Raw genomic sequence first — 23085 nt, forward strand, 5'->3', positions numbered from 1 at the left:
TGTTAAGAATTCACTGAGAATATTGCTTAAAATTCCCTCCAAATTCACATCATGTGTTTGAATTAATAATAATAGTAATAATCGGTGTATGTAAAGAAACGCAGACAGCATTGCTTCTTATATAACATAAACTGGAATATAATGCAACCATAATAAACAAGTGGGAATTAACATTGTTTTGCGTTATTATGATTGGTGGGGAGGGGGTTAATAACCACCACGCACACACACACACACACACACAGCATTGTTGGGCTCTGTACGCGCGCGAGAGAGCATGCAACAATCATCTTATTCATGTTCCCGTGCGCAGGGAGCTCACAGACACAAGCTAGGGAACAGTTAGCCGCAGACTGATAACAAAATGCACATATTTTGTTGCCTGGTGAGTGCATGCCATAGAAGCCAGATAAATGCATACGTGCACCTGTGACTTTTATGGTAATTTTCAGCAAACGGAGCAGGATTTTTACCCCTTTTTAGTAAGCCACAAGATCGATTTTAGTCGGCCCTGGGAGCCGCAACATTTCAGCAAGAAGTGCATTCATTTGCAGATGAGACGAAGGAGTCAAAATGTTGTTTGGAGGAGTAACTAATGCATGGACAAGTGGCCATTTGCACGCCTCTGGTATGTAAACAAATACGTCCTTGTCGGCTTTTCAGGGAGACAAATTGTTGTTGCTGCACCGTTAGCTGCTGTTTCCCTAAGGCTAATATTGCTAACCTAACCGTGTTTACGTTGATGTTTGGGGAGACGCCGTTTTCTATTTATTACAACTATACCGGTTTCACTTTTTATATACGGTTACTTTGTTGTCTCTTTGTATGCAGCGCACCTTTTATACTCAAATTACATTGTAATGACAACGTGCAATAAACAGGATCTGCCTCTAAGACAGGATTAATTTCTGTATTAAAATATCATGTAAAACACTACTACTTTACTGTGCTACTATTAAAATACTACAACAATTTCTTGACAAGGTTAAAGGCGCAAAGAGACCTCCAACTTGATAAGAAAGTTGAAAAGTTTACATTGGTTTATTATTTTATTATTTTAAACCAACAATATGTTCAATTACATGATGGTTATTTACTATAGAGGTGTTGTTTTTTGCTGTTTTTCTTTGATTCTGTGAGACTTTTTAATATTTTCCTTAAGTTCTTAATTTTTTTTAATATCAATATAATAGGATGACATATAGAGTCAGTTTCCCCTGATTGTTTGGTCGAACATGGGAACCAAGACCGCCTCAGAATAGGGTTTTGGTCCAACTGTATCGGACTCTAGTCCAGAGTAGGGCAAGTGTGAAGCCGACCGCACCAACGGACCAAATCCCTGGTTATGTTATCATCAGATGTGAATGTAACGAGGCATATACTGATGAAATTAAAAAAAAAATACGTTAAATATAAGCCCAGAAGCATAAATACAGTTGTTAAACATACCCGTCTTTAGAATAGAATTCATTCATTTTCTACCGCTTATCCTCGTGGGGGTTGCTGGAGCCTATCCCAGCTGTCTTCGGTCGAGAGGCGGTGTACACCCTGGACTGGTCGCCAGCCAATCACAGGGCACATATAGACAAACAACCATTCACACTCACATTCATACCTATGGACAATTTGGAGTCGCCAATTAACCTAGCATGTTTTTGGAATGTGGGAGGAAACCGGAGTACCCGGAGAAAACCCACGCACTAGAACATGCAAACTCCACACAGAGATGGCCGAGGGTGGAATTGAACCCTGGTTTCCTCGCCAGTGTATGTGACCGGGAAGACTTCACGACTTACTTTGATTGTCCTGCTCACACAGGTACCACTAAAAAGTGAAGGTGGTGGATTCTGCTCCAGTGATCAATTGCCAAGATTTGATCTCGTCTTAGTCCTCTACTTCACGGCCGTGTGCCTTCAGGAATCATCTTGACAGTTCTTCAGTGTCTTTGGCAGCCATGGAGTGAGTATTATAGGTTATTCGTTCTCGGGTTGATACTGACACTTGGGGGCATGATACCTGGGCCTGATACCAGACAAACCATGTGATGATCTTATCACATACTATTTAATCATGAGCTTATTATCACATACTATTTAATCAAAAGACCATTTTGTTTCCAGAAAATATTCAGTTTATTACATATATTATATCTAAACAGTGTAAACACAATAATTGCAAACACAATAATCGTGTGCTGTTCTCTGATTGGTTGTTTCACGGGCATGATACCAGAGCAGCGCGCTCTGAGTGGACAGCTACGGGGGCTGATACTGGACATGGTTAAACTCTATATTTTATCAGTATCACTGCCCTGGGCTTTGACACAGTATCATTTCGGCCTTTTCCCGTATCATTCATGGGCGGTTTCTCGGGTACAGGGCCAATTAATACTGTAGTATGTGATAATTATGTCAATATACTGATGATTTAAAGCAGTTCTGAAAAGAAAATTGGTTATATTTTCCTTTATTCACTACAGCTGGGCCACTCCTGCTGCCAAACTGAACTCGTACACCCGTGCCCGTGTGACAGAGGCCTGGCAGCAGCATGCCGTCTCCCAGACTCAGGTGGTCCACACCATCCCTCCGGGAGCTGAAAACTCCCTGGGGTGTACCGTGTATGGAATCGTCCTGCAGCAAGAGTCCACGCCTCTTCAGCAACAGCAGCTCGGACACACACAGCACGGAGGCGGGCAGCACAGTCAGCAACATTCAGCCCAGGACCAGCAGAACCCCCTGCAGGTTGCCAACGAGGGCGGACATAAGTGCGAGACATGCGGACACGATATATCCCACCTCGCCAATCCCCACGAGCACCAGTGCATGGTAAGTCAGGAAAGGTCATTTCAGTGCACGCAGTGCTTGAAAATTTTCCACCAGGCAACGGACTTACTCGAGCACCAGTGCGTTCAAGTGGAACAGAAACCGTTTGTTTGCGGCTTGTGCAAGATGGGCTTCTCCCTGCTCACGTCTCTCGCCCATCACCACTCATCCCACAACAGCACCCACCCGATGAAGTGTTCCATATGCGAGAAGACGTACCGGCCCGGTTCTTCTGGCGGCATGACCGCCAACTCCTCGTCGAACAACGCCCAGCAGCACAGCAGAGACGGGGCGTCAGTCAGCAGCAACTCATCCATCCTACCGTTCCCCTCGGCTCGCGACCGCCCGTATAAATGTTCCGTATGTCAGAAGGGCTTCAAGCACCTGTCGGAACTCACGCGGCACGAGCGGGTGCACACCGGCGAGAAGCCTTTCAAATGCGACACGTGCGACAAGGCTTTCAGCCAGTCGTCGCACCTGCAGCACCACCAGCGAACACACAGCAACGAACGCCCGTTCAAGTGCGCCGTTTGCGAGAAAAGCTTTAAGCACCGCTCGCACTTGGTGCGCCACATGTACGTGCACTCCGGCGAGCACTTGTTCAAATGCAATTTATGCGAGCTGCACTTCAAAGAGTCGTCAGAGCTCCTCCACCATCCCTGCCACCCGCAGGGTTCCCGCCCCTTCCGCTGCGCCACATGCGGGAAGGGCTTCAAGCGGCCGTCGGACCTCCGCCAACACGAGCGAACACACTCGGAGGAGCGTCCTTTTCACTGTGACGAGTGTCAGATGAGCTTCAAACAGCAGTACGCCCTCGTGCGGCACCGCCGTACGCACAAAGACCCCGGCGACAGACCGTTCAAATGCAATCTATGCGACATGGGCTTCATGCAGCCGTCGCACCTCCTCTACCACCAGCACGTCCACGGCATGGACAACCTGTTCAAGTGTGCCTCATGCCAGAAGGAGTTCAGTCAATCGGGAGAGCTGCTCCGGCACAAATGCGGAGAGTCGCCGAACACCGCGCCGGATAAACCGTACAAGTGCGACGTCTGCGGCAAGGGCTACAAGAAGAGCTCCACGTTACAGCGCCATCAAAACTCCCACTGCCAAGAAAAGCCCCTCAAGTGCTCGCTTTGCGATCGTCGCTTCCTGTCCTCGTCTGAATTCGTCCAGCATCGCTGTGACCCGTCACGGGAAAAACCACTTCAATGTCCTGACTGCGAGAAGCGCTTCAAATACTCCTCAGACCTCAACAGGCATCTACGCGTGCACACGGGCGAGAAGCCGTACAAATGTGAGCATTGCAACAAATGCTTCAAACAACGCGAACATATGACCAAACACCAGAGCACGCACTCGAGGGAAGGACAGTTCAAGTGCGTGTGGTGCGGCGAGCGTTTCAGTGACTTGGGCTCATTACAGGATCACACGGTGCAGCACACGGCTGATGGGGGGGACTACCCAGTACCCCATTGTATCTAAATTCTTCTCCTTTAACCAGATTTGTCAACTTATTGTTCCACACAGTCCCGCCTACACCAAGCAGTACAGTTGAAGTTTAGTGCAGTACAAGTATTTTTTAGTGTGGGTACCAAAAGAAGGATAATCGAGAGTGGAAATGGCGATAGCTACATGGTGTGACATTGTAGCATACCAGGGTCACAGTGTGCAATTCTGCGATTAACGCTAACAAAAAATGCAACACGGTGTAGTGAGCTTCGTTATAACTGTAAACTCTGAACCTTAATTCTGTCATAATCCACAGTGGAACCCACTTCAAAGTTTTTCTTTGATTCCGTGCGACTTTTTAATATCTTTCTTAAGTTCTTGATTTTTTTAATATCAATATAATAGGATGACATATAAGGTCAGTTTCCCCTGATCGTTTGGTCGAACAGGGGAACCAAGACCACCTCAGAATTGGGTTTCGGTCCAACTGTATCGGACTCTAGTCCGGAGTAAGGCAAGTGTGAAGCCGACCGCACCAACGGACCAAATTCCTGGATATGATATCATCAGATGTGACTGTAACGAGGCATATGCTGATGAAATTCCTCAAAAAAAATATGTTAAATATAAGCCCAGAAGCATAAATACAGTTGTTAAACAAACACGTCTTTTTTTCAACAAAGGTGTTGTGCTTATTATTACATTTCAGTGACGTCTTCTACAACTAGGGCGGCACGGTGGTCTAGTGGTTAGCGCTCAGACCTCACAGCTAGGAGATCAGGGTTCCTGTGATTGGCTGGCGACCAGTCCAGGGTGTACCCCGCCTCTCGCCCGAACACAGCTGGGATAGGCTCCAGCACCTCCCGTGACCCTCGTGAGGACAAGCGGTAGAAAATGAATGAAATGAATAAATAAATAAATGAATAATAAATGAAAAATAAATGAATGAAAAGAGGTAGGAAGAAGCACAAAAAAGACCAGTCATAAGAAGCCAGAAAATCATTCATTCATTCATTCATTTTCTACCGCTTATCCTCACGAGGGTCGCGGGGGGTGCTGGAGCCTATCTCAGCTGTCTTCGGGCGAGAGGCGGGGTACACCCTGGACTGGTCGCCAGCCAATCACAGGGCACATATAGACAAACAACCATTCACACTCACATTCATACCTATGGACAATTTGGAGCCGCCAATTAACCTAGCATGTTTTTGGAATGTGGGAGGAAACCGGAGTACCCGGAGAAAGCCCACGCATGCACGGGGAGAACATGCAAACTCCACACAGAGATGGCCGAGGGTGGAATTGAACCCTGGTCCTCCTAGCTGTGAGGTCTGTGCGCTAACCACTAGACCGCCGTGCCGCCCAAGCCAGAAAATAAGTTCATATTTATACAATGTAGCGATTGGGGAAAAAAAACCCTACATATTTCATAAGTGGCAGAAGTAGAAACATGGTGTGTCAAGATTATGACAGTAGGGTTCAGATTTGCCGGGAATATGCAAAGCACTTCAACCATTGTCCTTTTTTTAGGTGCAAAAATATCAATTTATGTCCATGAACTTGGTGGAAACTGGACTGTATTGCTTGGTGGATTGGCCTTTTACTTAAAGGGGAACTGCATTTTTTTTTAAATATTTATTTCCTTTTTCTGTGCATTCTAGTGTGAGTTAATATGAACTAGCTAACAATGCTGTCATTGGGATACACCTATTTCAACTATGAAGCCCTCTAACAACGTTTCATTGTTTGACGATTTAAAACACTATGGAATGATCTCGGCGCATTGATGCTAACTAACGAACACGACGCCTCGGCGCATTGATGCTAACTAACAAACACAAGGCGTCGCTGAGAGCTTGTCTCTGCATCAGTGGATACCTAGCTCTCGATTTTGTTACAACGACTCAACAAGATGCTGGTTTGCCATCAGCATTTTTTTTAACCCGAGGACTGGATGTGCTGAAAGACACAGCCATCCCAATGACAGCGAATATCTCAAGTGTTGTCGACGCTGTTGTTGTTCCAATCCAATCCACTTTATTTATATAGCACATTTTATATACAGAATTTCCAAAGTGCTGCACAGACTAGTAAAATAAAAATAAAAAATAAAATACAATAAATAAAGGTACAAATCGAATTTAATCCAAAACTAAAAGATCAAATAATAAATAAAATTGTAAAATAAATATTAAAATATTAAAAACAAAAAGCAAAGCAATAAAAGTATAATGGGCTTCACAGTCGAAATAAGTGTATCCCAATGACGTTCATTGTGAGCTAGCTCACATTAACTTGTTTTCTCGTGTTCTAATGCACAGAAATATGTCTTCATATTTCAAATAAGGATTGTGAATGATGGGGAAAAATCCCCCCACCTCACAAAAAGTGTAGTTCCCCTTTAACTCAATGTTCAAGTCTTTTTGTTTTTTTTAACCTTTAACACTTTCTATATATATTGTGTCATTTTACAAAGGTTCCGCCTCTTTATCCTGTGCTTTTATAAGCTCTTTTGCCACCTTAAAAGAACAGCTCCACCCACTTAACTGCCACCGGTGCCACAATGGAGGTTAATCCAGCCGCAATATTAATAATAAAAAGCAAGATATGACATCTGTTTTAACACAAAATATCCTTTTTTTTAAATGTCTTTATCTTGATTTATCTTTCTTGCAAATGAAAGACCAAGAAAGCCCTAAAAAAATCCCTTTGTTTTTTTAAATAGATGACAGAAGGGTGTAAAGTATAAAAGTAAACAATCTAGTATAAAATATACAATACATAATAACAAAGCACTTTAGTGGATAGCCAGCAAAGGCCAAAGCAATTAGTTGCTGTACAAAGTTTTTGCATGTTTTAAATTGTGTTAAGTGATTTGTACTTGCAGTTTGCCATCAAGTCATACGAAAATTATAAGGACATAGACATAAATAATAAATTGTTAATGTGGAGGGCCTGCACCCAACAACAAAACGATACCGTACTTTACCCAATCACCCGCTCCCAGTGTGTATTTTCTCGTCTAAACACTCCTCTCCCCCGAGTATTCAGTGTAATGACACTTCCATCAGAGGTCATTGCTGTACATACTGGATGTGTACGTGACTTGTTTACGTGTCAGAATGTGTCTTTCTTAAAGAAAATGTAGCAGACAGTGTTTTTTTTTTTTTTTTGTTGGTATTCTTGCTACTTTTTACCATGTGAACATTTTTTTAATGTATGTCTGTGTGGGCCATGTAGCGATTGTATCATGTTGACGGTAAAGCGTGTGAATGGAAGCCGTTTAGGTCCAAAGAGGAAACACAGGCTGACAAAGAGTTTATTAAAAATATTTTGGGCAGATTGGAACCTTTTTTTAAAAAAAAAATTCAAATTGCCCCGGCTTGTCATAAAGGTGTTTTTGCACCTGCACTTTGTCTTCAAATATGTGTACTTATTGGTAAGCCTGTTGTCTGTCATGTTATATTCCATTTATCGCAGTCTACGTTACTTCATCCCTTCCCAAATTGCTCCCAATTAGCAGTTTGTGTGCAGTATTCAAACAGTACACTTAGATTTGTATTGTCGGTTGAAGCGAAAAAAAAATCCTCATTGTTTGTAGACATCACAAAATTTTACAATTTCACATCTATTTGTATTCATAATTTCACATTTAAATTGATATCTTTCAAAAGAGACACATGGGTAGAATCTCTGCAAAGTACGAATCAAATATTTTTGTAGTTGGAGCATAGTAAAACCTGTTTACAACCATCTAAATACGGGTTTTTAACATTATTAGAGCCCTCTAGATGTGAAATAACACCCCTATAATCACATCTTCACACTCGTATTACCCAATATAGTACACCTAACCAGAAAAAATAAGCCATTTAAGACATAAATAAAACTCATGCTTGTTTGTGTGGAAGGAAATATATGTTTACCAGACATGTGGAGGACAGGAAGTGATGTCGTGGGTTCAGAGTTGACTTTAAGCTTGGATTGGATTAGGGCCACAACAGTATCCCATGTTACTGTTATGATTATGATGTTATTATTATTATTATTATTATTGTGCCTATTGTGAGATCATTCAAACCTGCAATAAAAAGCCTGTTGTTCCAGTAATCAAGTCTGATGCTTGTGTGCCTCAATTAACATTGCAGTAACATTACTGACATCTAGTGACCAGTGTAGAATACTACATACCACAACATGTCTTTTAATATGTTTTTTTGTGTATTTTAGTTCATTTAGTCATTTGTATGCTTGGAAATACTTAATTTAGGAAAATAAACATTGCATTTGCTTTAGTGTACATATTTTTTTTAATTAATAGCCCATATTCAACTAGAAACTGACAAACCAGCGATTCTTGACTAGTGAAAGAGCCGTTTTCGGGGGGTTGAAAAAAAAAAGTGAAATGACCCGATGTCTATGAACGCACCTCGTTACGCCACCACCAGCTGCGTGCCATGTTTATCTGCGACTTGCCCAAGCATGAATGGGAACATCGAGTGTGAACTTAACGTACCGTCCGTTAAATATTAACTGTTTAAGATGTTTTATTTGAAAAATTCCCCAGATTTGTGTTGCCGCTTGTCATTGAGGGGTTAAGGGTGGGTCCCGCAGCTAACATGTTGAGAACTAACTGGTTAAAGGCAAACAGGCTTCAACTTGAACGGCCGTCTTCCGCTTGATCCTAGTGCCTGACATGTATCAATTTCCATTTAATATATGTGAAGAAGGATCACTAATAAAGAAATAATACATCAGCCCATTTATGGTCCCTTTACTCTTGATGGCCTTTTTCCTTTTCAGTAATGTTGAATTGTACAAAAAACCAAAGTGTGCTTTGTTTATAATGTATGTGTAGATTTACAGTATAGTTGCATTTTATTATGTTCAATATTCAATAGAATTGTGTGTACAACAATTATTATAGTGAGTGCAGATATTCAGTAATGTTGAATTGTACAAAATGCAACATGTTAAACACAACCTTACTATACCAAAATGTGCTTTGTTTATAATGTATGTGTATATTTACAGTATAGTTGCATTTTATTATGTTGAATATTCAATAGAATTGTGTGTACAACAATTATTATAGTGAGTGCAGATATTGTGTATCACTCAGGGGATCAACTATGTGGATTATACTAGTTTTTATGGTTCAATCAAAGACAAGATCATAGACAGAAAAGTCATGATGCTGGAATGATGCCATGACATCACCTCAAAGTAAATAGGCATCAAATCACTCTGATTTCATGTCTCTTAGGTATATCTACATTGTAACTTCAGCATATCCCAGCATTGGTACGCAAATTGTGACGGGAATCAATCCTGCCCCATTAGAATATTTGTAAAGTATTTGTATTTTTGTATTTAATAGAGCTCTTTGAGTAGATATACAAGTATCAAATAACGCTGGAGGACACTTACATTCCAATCCGCTGGGGGGCGCTGTAGCAAAAGCATATTGTGGTCCTTGTCGTCACCCCGGCAAAACAGAGGCTTTTCACATCCGGGTGGCTCTCGCTCCTCTTCACTCTCAATCCGCTCCCCTTTCCTGCGCTCTCCACCGGGGGAGTACTGTGGCCACAGAAGACTCCCGCGGTTCTTCCGTCGCTGTCTAGTCCAGGGACATCTCGAAGCGGCCATTACCCGCACCGCCGGTCGCTCATGACGCGGGCTCCGCTGAAGGTGGTGCACGGCGCCGAGCCCTCCTCGTCTGTGCGACATCTCCGCGCTCAAGTAGCATCGCTTGCTAACGTTAGCTAACAACATAGATCTCTCCGCCACTCCTTCCCTCTCTCCCCGGACGCGCCACTGCGCTTACCGATCCGTCACATCAACGCTTGGAGTGATAGCTCAGACTGGACCACGGAGGGGGTCGCCGCCCTCCGGTTACTAATCTGTTATCGCCGGGAACGAATCCTCCCCTAACGTTCCATGATAGTCAGGGCCCGTGGCTCCGGAGTAGCCCCTCACTTTTAAACCAAGCAAACAGCGTTTAAATTACTAACAGTTCCTCCGCGTCCACTTTTGGAGTCGCTTTCTTTTTCTACCTCAACACCCCGATGCCTGCTCGGTCCTTTCCGTAACCTCAACTCTTGATTCCCGGCTCTTCGGGACCGATACAGCTGCCACTGACAATCCGGTGAGGGAGAGCTACCCGGCCGTCCTTCTTCTCCACGCACTCCCCTTGTCGCTTCTTTCGGTGCGGAAGGAAGATAACGGACGTGTTTTTGTTAGATCATTTTCTTGGTCTTCGTCTACAACTGCAACCCAGTCCAGATTCTCCGTGACCGCCCCGCTGCCTCCGAGCCACGGTCCTCGCCATGCCGGGTCCGGTGGCCGGTAGCAAGTCCCGAGTGTACGCTGATGTCAATTTGCTCAAGAGCCGGGATTACTGGGACTACGAGGCCCACATACCCAACTGGAAGTGAGGACCCTTTTTGTTTACTGTCCTCTTTAATGTCATGCATGGTGATGCCTAAACACGGCACGTAATGGCTGCCTGGTGGGTCAAGTGTGGAGACGATGGCTGTCTAATAATAATACACTGCTATGCGAGGGTTGTGATGACACTAAGATGGTGCAGTCCCTCGGCCTCCCACCCCCACCATTTAAAAAGACTAATCTAAATATATGCATTTTAAAGGAGACGCCCTCCATCTTGTTAGGGAGTGATTTGCTATGTAGCTGAAGTTACATTTCACTCCTACGGATTCTGTCTGTCCCTATAGCAACCAGGAGGACTACCAGCTGGTACGTAAACTGGGCAGAGGGAAGTACAGTGAAGTGTTCGAGGCCATCAACATCACCAACAATGAGAAGGTGGTGGTCAAGATTTTGAAGGTGAGCAGGTTTAATTCTTATGAGCATAATACAAACCATCTGCTTTTGAATTCCTTTATATAAAATTCATTACAAGACAGGCCGGATGTCAAGGATCATTTTTCCCATAACATTTCATATATGAAATGCAAAAACAATGAAATGCCGTAACTTTATTTTATTAAGTCTTATAATGTGCATGATAGCGATGTGTTGGTTTCGTATAAATGTCACTTAAAAGTGACTCTTTGAAGTGGAAGACGAGGACCCGGGTCTTTGAAGTGAACCGACAATCGCCTTTTTTTCCCCATCCTTTTTCTGTTGAAGCCGCACGTGATTGGTCAAAATGTGCCTTGTGTGTCGACACTAAGCGGAAGGGAGGGGTTTCGTGCACACAAGCAAAGTGGGAAAGTAATGGTAATGGTTTGATTTCATTTGAACATGCATCGGATTACAATTGAATGCATCACATAATCAGTTCACAGTTCCACATGTCCTAAAGGAGTAGGAAGAAGCAAAGCTTATTAAATCCTACCCCTCCATCTGGTACTTTTACAATCAGTAATTGTTACATTTGTTCACTTCCTCCTTTCCATAATACAGTTTAAGTTTTTTTTTGTTTTTTTTTTTAATAATGCACCTCGTACCAAAGTAGGAGGTGATATGACCATCCAATGACATAATGGGTACCATAGTAAGTGTCAATATAGTGATATATATAGCACATCATGACTGGTTCAAGACTCTTCATCCTTGTATTTAGCAAACATCAACTGCTTGTATTGTTTCTTGAATTGGCTCATCGTTGTGCATTGTTTGAGGGTCTTACTCAATCCATTCCATAGTTTGATTCCACATACTGAACTGCTATGGCTTTTTAACGTAGTCCTAGCATACTATGTGTTTCAAATTTAGTAGAGGTCTAACCATTCGTTTTTAATAACGGTTCATGGTTGCCAATACGATATTGCTTCTTTTAGGGTTTGCTTTTATTCATTTTCAAAATTTTTTTGTAAGTAGTGCTTTCTTTTTCACTCCAATTTTGACTGTTAATTGATGGTTGATTGTTGGTATTTGTTGAAAAATGCAGACAAAACAAAGAAAAAAACAACTGCATTGTTGCAAGTTCGTGGAACAAAAACTACACTAACATCACAGTGGTATGCTGGAGCCTTTCCCAGCTGTCTTTGGGCGAGAGGCCGGCCAGCCAGCCAATCACAGGGCACATATAGACAAACAACCATTCACACTCACATTCATACCTATGGACAATTTGGAGTCGCCAATTAACCTAGCATGTTTTTTGGAATGTGGGAGGAAACTCCACATAGATATGCCGAAGTGTTTTGCATATGTTTTCTGTTGTGTTTTTAGTATTTAGTATCTTCTCTGTGTTTGGAACAAAGACAGTTATTTGTCAATAGACATCCAATGGGACTGTTTATCTATTACCAGTTACATGCACTAGTAAATACATTGTAGGAGAAGCAGCATGCATGTTGACAGCGTGCCATCTTAAATGTAAACTGCATCCTCAAGCGCAGGAGTTGTCTTCTAAGATTGACAGAATGATGCTGAATCATGCAGACTGCAGGCAGGCGAGCAGAATCAGCAGTTTCAGCATCAAGCAGACATGTGGGGAGGACTTCTTAGTGTGATTTTGTTTATTTTTTTTATCCATGTCTTGTCTTAGCCGGTTAAGAAAAAGAAAATCAAGCGTGAGATCAAAATCCTGGAGAACCTGCGTGGTGGGACCAACATCATCCGCCTGGTGGACACAGTCAAAGACCCTGTGGTAAGTTCTCTGATGGTGTGGGATTGAAAGAATTTCTTTCGAACACTCTGAACTCGAACTTTCGAACATGTTGCAAGTATTATATCCTGCTATTTTTTTCAAGCATGTCAGTTATAGAAAACATATGGCCAGATATTATCGGACTTCTCTACAAATACGCTTTCATATTGTACGTTCTTAGAATCCCATTGATCATAACAGGTCCAGTCATCGTGGATATATTATTTCTGGGCTAATTTCGTGTCTCTCTGTCCCTGTCTGCACAGTCAAGAACTCCAGCGCTCGTGTTTGAATGCATCAACAACACAGACTTCAAGGTAAGAAGGTCATGTTCATTCTTCTGTTGCTCCGTGTTGTGATTTTTTTCAATTTATATACAGTAAAGTCTCGTTATATCGATATTGTCGGGAGTCGGAAAAAATATCGATATAACCGGACTGTCGATATATCCGATCCTGCGCCGAACTGCATTAAAAGTGGGCAATAATGCACTCGACATTGTTCTATACTATAGAACAATGTCGAGCAGCTTAAATCAATCTTTGCTTAAGGATTTCAATACCAAAAAAGAACACGGCGAACGGCTGCTTCCAGTCAACTTTATTTTTCACACTTCCACCACCAGAGCGCAGCACACACACCGATTCCCGCACTTCCTGGTTCACAGGTCATGCTCAACCCGCCCCACATAGCTGGAACAGAAGAACCAGCATGTACATATGAAAAACAGTGATTATTGCAAGCGATAAAAAGATATCTGAATACAACACAATTAAATACATGTATTTGTACGCTTGTGTCTTCGTTGGAATAGGTGTGTATGCTATGTCAGTTGGTTCTTCTGTTGCAGGCATGTGTTTGGCCAGCTATGTGGGGCGGGTTGAGCATGACCTGTGAACGAGGAAGTGCGGGAATCGGTGTGTGTGCTGTGCTCTGGTGGTGGAAGTGTGAAAAATAAAGTTGACTGGAAGCAGCCGTTCGCCGTGTTCTTTTTTGGTATTGAAATCCTTAAGCAAAGATTGATTTAAGCTGCTTTTGTATCGATATAAGCAGACTAAATTGGCTGGCGGGAGATGAAAAGGGCATCGTAGTAACCGGATTATCATAATAACCGGGTATCGTACTAACGGAACTAATTATATCATAAAAGACTAGAAATTTGCCGGGAAGTGAAAATAGTATCGTAATAAGCAGTAATTCGTTATAACCGATATCGATATAACGAGACTTTACTGTATATTTGTTTTCCCCCCCTGCAGGAGTTATACCAGAAGTTGACAGACTACGATATCCGTTTTTATATGTATGAACTACTGAAGGTGAGACTTTGACCCCCTCCCCCTCCTCCCGATTATATGAATTCATTTTTAATACCATTAATTAGCACCATTTCAACATCAGTATGTTCATTATGGTCATGCTGTGTTCAGGCTCTGGACTACTGTCACAGTATGGGAATCATGCACCGTGACGTCAAACCCCACAATGTGATGATTGACCACCAGTTGAGAAAGGTAGGCGATGTTTTATTAAGTACACACACGCACACACACATAGTATTCATACGTATTCTCAGGGTGCAACTAAGGCTCAGAATGTCAGAGTACTTTGCGTCATACCATACAATTTGCGATACATAGCTCACGCTAATGATAATGTCTCAATATTTCCATGTGGAGAATAGAATAGAAAATAGAATAGAAACCCTCATGACTATTTTGGGCGTTTCCTGTGTTTTCCTTTCCTTTATTTAATCCAATTTTTGTCACAGTCTTTGTCCTTTTGAATCCATATGCTTTAGAAAAAAAATCTCCGTGCTGTATTCAGGGCAACGCACTGACACATGCTTTCACAGACACATCATTCCTGTAGTATGTGTGAATAGTGTGGGAGGAAGAACCTTAAAATAACAACAGATGTAATTTCTGTTCCACCGTTCTCTCTCTTGATGACTACTGCTACGTTTTACACCAAGCATTGCAGTACAGGGAGTTCATTACACTAAATGACATTGGATAAAATAGCTAACAGTCATGTAGTCATGTAGTTTATGGCATATGTGTGTTTATTCTTTAAAGCAGGGGTCTCAAACTCAATTTACTTGGGGGCCACTGGAGCTCAGGTCTGGGTGAGACTGGGCCTCATAAGGTTTTCCAAAAAAAAAAAAAAAAAAAACGCATTTATTAAAAACAAAATTTTTATTAAAACTTCGCTTTGGTTCTAATTTTCTACAATAAAAGCTCTGATAAAACATTCCACTGTTCTCAAATATATTACTTTTAATTTTTCTACACAAAATAAATAAACAAATCAAGAATAAAGAAAATCAATCAATCAGTAATAAATAAATAAATATAATAATAATAAAAACTTAAGAAACCACATATAGTTATGGGTAGACAAATTATTTTTTTCAGATTAAAATGAACAAAGCATTATTAGAGCCCTGTAGACATGACAAAACACGACTATAGTTACATTTATACTCTTTTTATTTACAACATATTGCGCAACTGCAGGGTCTTGAGACACATGCTAACTCGCAAACTAGAGAGCTAGCGACCTAAACTGTAGCCTTCAAGTTATTTCCTTTAAACTTAAATAGCCAAAAACTTACCACTTCCACACGGAGAGGGAGGATAACTATTAACAGTTATTTAACCTTTAACATGAACATTAATAAAATGTAATAATTTTTTCTGGGTACATGGTACCATACAGCATCCATATCAAACTTTAAACTTTCATATCAAGGTGGGGGCCTCAAACTAGTGTCCTGCGGGCCACATTTGGCCCGTGTGCCGCGTGTTTGAGACCCCAGTTTTAAAGCATCATCGAGGCTATTGGATATTTAGGAGTGACACGTGTCTAATTTGTGCCGGCATTGGTTCTCTGCTAGGGTTGTGAACGATAAACCGATGCGACCGGATATCCGGTTTTGACAAGCGAGAGATACTGCTGCATCAGTATCAGCCTCCTGGATCGATAAACCATAAATCCTTAGATTAATTGAAAGACGTGCACCGGGTATAGCAAAAGCAGCAACCAGCTGACAGCCTGAGTTGAAGACTAGAATGGATCTTAGCATCTTGGAACGGCATTAGCAACGCGCTAACGAGTCACCATACATTATGATGATCTAATTTATCTTATTTATTATGTATTGTGTCAAACTCAAACAGGAACAACATCAAATTAAAAGCATGTAATGAATATAGAACCACCATCCACCAGTATGAGCCTGGTGTTTGTTTTTCAGAGAGGTTATGCACCACAAATATGCATGTTAGCACTCAATAATGTCATCAAAAAATGTAACTGTCGATAAATGTACCTGTTCATTTTATTGAATCAAACCAAGTGGTGTCGTTTGTTCTGTTTTTTTTATTTTAAAAAAATATATAATTTTCAATGCTATTAGGAATGATTATTTTATGGGATGGTTTTGTTTATGAAGTAATGTACTCACATATGTACCAATTATATATAAACATAATTAAATCATTGTACACGGGTTGAATTTTAAAATAACAGCCATTGTACATGTCGTTACACCACTATGTCCACCAGGGGGCAGTAAATTGCCACGAATAGCCGCCAGAGGAACCCAAGTGATGGACACGCTTCCTTCATTTTAATGAGAAATATTATGAACTTCCAACAGATTTTCCTTTTCTTCCATTCTTGATACTGAAGTGTGCCACAATTTAAAGTATTTTCTGAAATTTTCAGTGTGGATTTAATGGAGATTTTAACAAGTGTTTTGTTTCCACAGCTCCGCCTTATAGATTGGGGTTTGGCTGAGTTCTACCACCCTTCCCAGGAGTACAATGTCAGAGTGGCGTCACGATACTTCAAAGGCCCCGAGCTCCTGGTGGATTACCAGGTAACACACACACACACACAGGGGTGTTGAAGTATGGGGGGCGGTTGGTGTACCAAGGGCCCCAAACACGGGGGTGGAGGGCTGGGATTTTGTAAAGTTGGATAGTAAAAGATCTTAAGGATAGATTTCAGTCTGTGTGTGTGTAGGAGCAGCAGGGGGGCCCAGAATTTGGTGCTATGTCGCCCCTGTGCACACATGTCCCAGCACTGGAGTTCTTAACCTTCCTCTTGTGTTAGCCTTTTGGTATCATCTCTTATGTTAATGGGTCGGTTTTGACCCATGTATTAAATCAGCTATAAAATACACTAAAAACAATAAGTTACCATCAAATTTGCTTCTCATGTCTTGGTTACCTTCTTAGGCTTCCTCATTCATAAAAGTATTGGTTTTAATATTTTTGGTGTGGGCATGTAGGCCTTTTTTTGTCACTATACCCCTCCATTTCAATTTCCAAAAATGGTAAAATGAACGTCAAAAGAATCATATTAATAAATTGAAGGTTCTTTTGTTATCTGGCTATTACTGAGGGCTATAGAACATATCTCTTAAATCAATTAGTTTGATTTATTTTCTCATTTTAGTATTAATCACTAAAGAAACATCTATGGTGTTCGGGTGAATTTTGACCCATGTATATTAATATCAAGAAAAGGTAGAAAAAGTTGTTGTTTTCAGCAACAGAACTTTAGTATAAACTGAAATAAAATAAGCAGAACAGGTCCAGATCTTGGTTCACTGTACTTCTTGCCATTCTTTCCATGATCCAAATTGTGAATGTGAAATCAAACCAGTCAAATGAGTGAATTCACCTCACATGTATACTGGAAAAAAACGGTCAAAATGAGAATCCCCTGAAGCTTACATGATGAGAAGAGGAGCTGGTTGTCATTGTGTTGGCTAATTGTACACTTATGATTTCAGTTGTGGCTCAAAATATTGCTTTATAGTCATATTATTATTATAACCGGGTCGAAACCGACCCTCACAATACAGTGGTCATAATTTCGACCAGACCATTTTAAAATGTAGTAAAAATGATTTTTTTGGTTTTATTTTGTTGAAATAGAGTCAAAAAGCCTTGATGCAATAAACAAATGTGATGTGATTCTTTTTATGCATTAAAAAGTAAAACGGGTCAGTGCCGACCCTAACACAAGAGGAGGGTTAAAGATAAGCATTCTGAAAAAAAAAATTGTTACATTGATTTGTCAAATAATGCCTGTAATTTCCTTGTGTGTCCTCATTATCGGCAGCGCTGTTTTGGTGATTTTTGTGTTTCAGATGTATGATTACAGTCTAGACATGTGGAGCTTGGGTTGTATGCTTGCCAGTATGATCTTCCAGAAAGAGCCCTTCTTCCACGGACAGGACAACTATGACCAGGTAACATGCATTCATCGCATATTAACAGTTACTGTATTAGAGTCGATTTCCATTTGGGTTTTTCCAAGTTTCAACTGTTTCTGTTTTCTGCAGCTTGTGCGAATTGCCAAAGTTCTGGGGACAGATGAGCTGTTTGGCTACCTGCGTAAATACCACATTGAACTGGATCCACGCTTCAAAGATCTGCTGGGACAGTAAGTCCAGTCTGGATCAGCCATGACTGCAACTTTTTTTATGACAAATAAATAGTACAGAACACTTGTAAAAAAAAAATACTAAGATGTGAAGCAAATGTATTTTGGTGAACTACTGCTAGCTTACATGCTACCTGTCGGAGACCCCTGTGATGGCGTCACTGTCTAAAGCTGTACACACTTACGTGTTTATGTTGCAAAACTTTGACAAACATTGTATTTTTTTGTAAATACAATGATAAAAAAAGAGCAAGTGACACTCAAAAACAAGTAAGTTCTGATAATTATCTATGATCGATGTATGCCATGAACGTTATAGCCGCTTGTAGCTCCATGCTAGCTGGATGCCGCCAGCCACAGACATGTAAACAAAAATGGCAGCAAGTGGAATAAGATTGAAACGTGAGCGGTAACACACGTTGGCAAAGACGGACAGTTGTTTATTCTCCCGATTAATAACTAACAAAATGAACCCTCCCGATAACAACTAACAAAATGACCGTCAACACAAGACGTGTCGCGAATCTATCCGGTCACATGCGGCAAGTGCCAGCAAAGCAGACAGGCGATACCGGTGTATGCTTATCAAAATAAAGCGCCGGGAAATATTTGTATGATATTTAAAAAAAAATTCAAGGGTATTGTAGTCAAATAATAAGCTATATGTGTATCTATATAGCATATATCGATTCATACAATAAATGACTAAAATTGGTGGCAGTTTAAAACAAAACCAAATGTTTAAGTTGTGGCGACTTTTATTTTGTTGTGGCACACGTATAGGAAACGCTTTATAATCTTAATTTACTCATGTATAAACCAATAAAAAGCGCAAATCAAATGAAATGGATGTGCATGGGTGACAGGCAGAGCATGTAAAGCTCTGTGGCAGTTACTTTTCATTTTGACAAAAGATGGAATAACTTCTACCACATAATAATGTTAAAAAATGTTTGAATGTTTTTTGCTTTATGGTGTATCTTTTCAGACAAAGCAGGAAGCGTTGGGAACAGTTTGTGCAGACTGAGAACCAGCACTTGGTGAGTCCCGAGGCTCTGGACTTACTGGACAAGCTGTTACGTTACGACCACCAACAGAGACTGACTGCCACAGAGGCCATGGAGCACCCATATTTTTGTTAGTATTCCACACAGATTTTGCAGCGTTAAGTTACGTGCTTCACTTACGCAACCTCTGCCCCCCCCCCCCCCCCCCCCCCCCCCCCCTACAGATCCTGTAGTAAAGGAGCAGTCTCTGTCAAATTCTGACAACATGGTTTCAAGTGGCAACACCACAGCTCGATGAAACACAGGTAATGTTCTTAACGCAACACAGAGAGATGTCTTTTCACTTCCTGGTTGCTGCATTTCAATGGAAGAGATGCAGGATGATTTCTTATAAGATGCACTTCTGCCACCTGGTGGTCAAAATCCTGCATGACATCAATGCATAGCTCAAATATATATATATATTTTTTATGGATGTATGTACAAAAACACACAAAACACTGGTTTCATAGCTAGCCTGAAAAACAGTCAGACTTGGTAACATCAGGGTTTTGTATTTCAAAGTGAGGGAAAACTCAAAATAGCCCGTAACATATAAAATGACAACATAACACGATAATATTTTCTCTAATATTACCAATTCTTCTCTCCTTTTTCTGCAGAAAATGGAAAGAAGAAGGATGTTTGTTACCTCAACTTTGTCCGCGGTTGTGACAGTAACTTTGACAAGTGTACAGTGACAATGGATCAAAGTAACTCAGACCAGTTATTCACAGATATGCGCATACAGACACACACACACACACACACACACATGCAGGCAGGTATACATACACCCTCCTCCTCTGTATCAGTCTGTGATTGGCTTGTTCTGGTGTCCTGTCCAGCAGCCTGACCAATGAGCTTGAAGCTGGCCCCCTCCCACTCCCCCCAAAACGCCCCCTCCCCCCCTCAGATGGTCACTTTCCTCCCATGTCAGTCTCATCATGTCCAAGGACAAACTACTGTTAAAGACACTTCAAGTCCTGTTCTGTCACTCCCGACCCCCCCCCCCCCTTCCATCCTTCCTTTATATCGACCCCTCTCTTTGTTTGCATCAGCATGGAAGATGGACAGGAGTGTGACCCTGTACAAGCCACCGCCACCAGCCCCCAAAATCCTCCCCCGCCCCCCGCCCTCAGACATGTTCCTCCATGCATCCAATCTGTCTGTCTGCCCTCTTTGCCATCGTGTATTCTGACAGACAAATGTCTTAGCACTACTCCAGTTCTGAAAGTGGCATGGTGGACTCTCTCTAGCTAGAATGATAATAATATTAATGAAAAATAAATGATTTTTATTTAGATGAACTTTGGCTGGATGAGTATTTTTTTTTCTTTCTCTGTCAGATTGTTTGTATTACCAGGTTTTGGGTAATTGAGAAACATGTTTTGAAAAAAAAAATACTTTTATAGGTGTCATTTTTTTCCACAAAAAAAGCACACAAAAAATTCCTACAGCAGAAAATGTATTTTTTTAGTATTAGTATTTTTTTTCTTTCTCTGTCAGATTGTTTGTATTACCGGGTTTTGGGTAATTGAGAAACATGTTTTGAAAAAAAAAATCCTTTATAGGTTAATTTTTTTCACAAAAAAGCACACAAAAAAATTCCTACAGCAGACAAGGTATTTTTTTTGTATTTTTTTAGTATTGGTGTTTTTTTTTCTTTCTCTGTCAGATTGTTTGATTGGTGTTTTTTTTTCTTTCTCTGTCAGATTGTTTGTATTACCAGGTTTTGGGTAATTGAGAAACATGTTTTGAAAAAAAATTCTTTATAGGTTAATTTTTTTCACAAAAAAAGCACACAAAAAAAATCATACAGCTGAAAAGGTATTTTTTTTATATTAGTATTTTTTTTCTTTGTCAGATTGTTTTGTATTACCGGGTTTTGGGTAAATGAGAAACATGTTGGGAAAAAAAACATTCCTTTTATAGGTTAATTTTTTTTCACAAAAAAAATTCATACAGCAGAAAAGTTATTTTTTTTTTAGTATTTTTTTAGCATTAGTATTTTTTTTCTTTCTCTGTCAGATTGTTAATTTTTTTCCACAAAAAAAACACACAAAAAAATTCATACAGCAGAAAAGGCTGTATCAGAAAATTCAGTAACACTTAACAATAAGGTTCACAAAATGACAGTAGTTAATGACAAAAGAACCGACCTAACCCTAACCACATCTCATTAGTTCCTCAGTAACTAATGTATTTTTGTGTACCTTATTGTTAAGCCACCCCATTTTAGAATATGAGATCCTCCGTGTACAGTATTGACTAGCAACAAAAACATGCATGCATCCCTGACAGCCCAAAAACTGCTGCAAAGCTAACATTGTCCTCCAAGACAAGCACATGTGTTCTGTACATTATGACGGACCAGAACCTGAGCCTGTGTAACACGAGTAACTGTGTAACTGATGATCACTGTGTGTGCGTGTGTGCATGGTGTGGTGTGGGGGGGGGGGGGGGGGGGGGGGGGGGTTGGTGTGTACGTGAGAATGACGATTGAGTTTGAGTTGTGTAAATCTAGTACAGTACTAGAAAAGAAATGTAGGTGTGCGTGCATGTTCGAAATAGAATACTATTATACTATTTACTGTATTTTTAATCAACTTCCACTATAGTCAAAGTAAGATAATACATGAGTCCAATAATAATGTCTTTTTTTTAAATATATTTTTTTACTGTATGCTTTGTGCTTATATGACATGTTTTCACTATGAAATATATAGATTTACGTAAAATAGAGGATTGCAATATTCCAGTGGTTGTCACAGTTGGAAATGTATTATGTACTTTAATGTACACAAGAGTGCTGCTGTGTAACTTGACAATAGTTAAGTCGCTATTGTTGTTTCGCTCTGCTTATCGATAACGTGGAACTTGACAATATTGACATAAATTGACCAATTTCTTTCGGTCTCAATTTTCCATCCATACTTTTGATGGATGGTGATTAATTGCACCGGCATTCCCATTCTAGTCGTTTGGTCACTACCCAAAGTTCATGACCATAAGTGAGTAGGTCGAGCGGTAAATTGAGAGCATGCTCAGTAAGAGTTTTACTATATATGGTATATAAGTACTGTAAATGCAAATGCTTCTACAGTGTTTATGCTATTAATGCTGATTGGATCTATACTTAAATGGCTAATTACAATGTTTCAACAAGTTGGTCTTGCAGGGTTCATCAAACATTAGTTGTGGCTTTCGTCAGTGTGTGTGTGAGCGGGAAACCAAAGTATCAACTTCTCTTGTAAAGGAACCAGAGCTTTGGCTTCCTTTTCTACAACCTGACTCCTTGCTCACGTTCAGCCTTGCTCACTCGCATACGTAGAACAACACGTACGGGTGTACGCACAACAACACGCTCCTTTAGCTCCAGTAGCGCCATGAAACATTCAAAAGCCAGCTTGATTCCCAAATACACACACATTTCCCCCCTCTATAAGTAATACTAATATTAATTAATGTGGCTCATGTTTCCTGTATTTTTAAGTACATCAATAAACAGTGTAAGATTCAGTATTCAATTTAAATTTCTATTCTATTCACTAACACTTATTTTTATTTGACAGGAACCAATCACGAGCGATGAGAAAACTCACAAACTTGTCAACCCATTGAAAATCGCAAGTCATTAACTCGATATAACAGTCTATAACTATGGTGTCATCTTAGA

The 23085-nt window shown here is 40.7% G+C and overlaps 2 protein-coding genes across 3 annotated transcripts; both read left to right on the top strand.

Moving 5' to 3' along the window:
* Nucleotides 1–250: 250 nt before the first annotated feature.
* On the top strand, nt 251–5019 carry znf319b (zinc finger protein 319b). Its single transcript, XM_058074992.2, has 3 exons — nt 251–628; nt 1819–1959; nt 2480–5019. The coding sequence occupies exons 2-3, from the start codon at nt 1955–1957 to the stop codon at nt 4305–4307; spliced, it is 1833 nt and encodes a 610-aa protein (XP_057930975.2). The 5' UTR covers nt 251–628; nt 1819–1954; the 3' UTR covers nt 4308–5019.
* Nucleotides 5020–9775: 4756 nt separating this feature from the next.
* On the top strand, nt 9776–20716 carry csnk2a2b (casein kinase 2, alpha prime polypeptide b). Of its 2 annotated transcripts, XM_058074995.2 has the most exons (13): nt 9776–10422; nt 10518–10707; nt 11012–11123; nt 12796–12897; nt 13164–13214; nt 14157–14216; nt 14328–14411; nt 16673–16783; nt 18065–18166; nt 18260–18360; nt 19349–19497; nt 19592–19672; nt 20030–20716. In XM_058074995.2, exons 2-12 carry the CDS (start codon nt 10604–10606, stop codon nt 19663–19665), a joined length of 1050 nt encoding a protein of 349 aa, XP_057930978.1. In that variant the 5' UTR covers nt 9776–10422; nt 10518–10603; the 3' UTR covers nt 19666–19672; nt 20030–20716. The 2 variants fall into 2 exon arrangements, with proteins under 2 accessions (XP_057930978.1, XP_057930977.1); XM_058074994.2 differs by having other exon boundaries at nt 9776–10707.
* The last annotated feature ends 2369 nt before the right edge of the window (nt 20717–23085 follow it).

This window comes from Doryrhamphus excisus, linkage group LG1, assembly GCF_037039965.1.
Source record: "Doryrhamphus excisus strain RoL-2023G ecotype Guam linkage group LG1, RoL_Dexc_Guam_v1.1, whole genome shotgun sequence".
Taxonomy (NCBI): Eukaryota; Metazoa; Chordata; class Actinopteri; order Syngnathiformes; family Syngnathidae; genus Doryrhamphus; species Doryrhamphus excisus.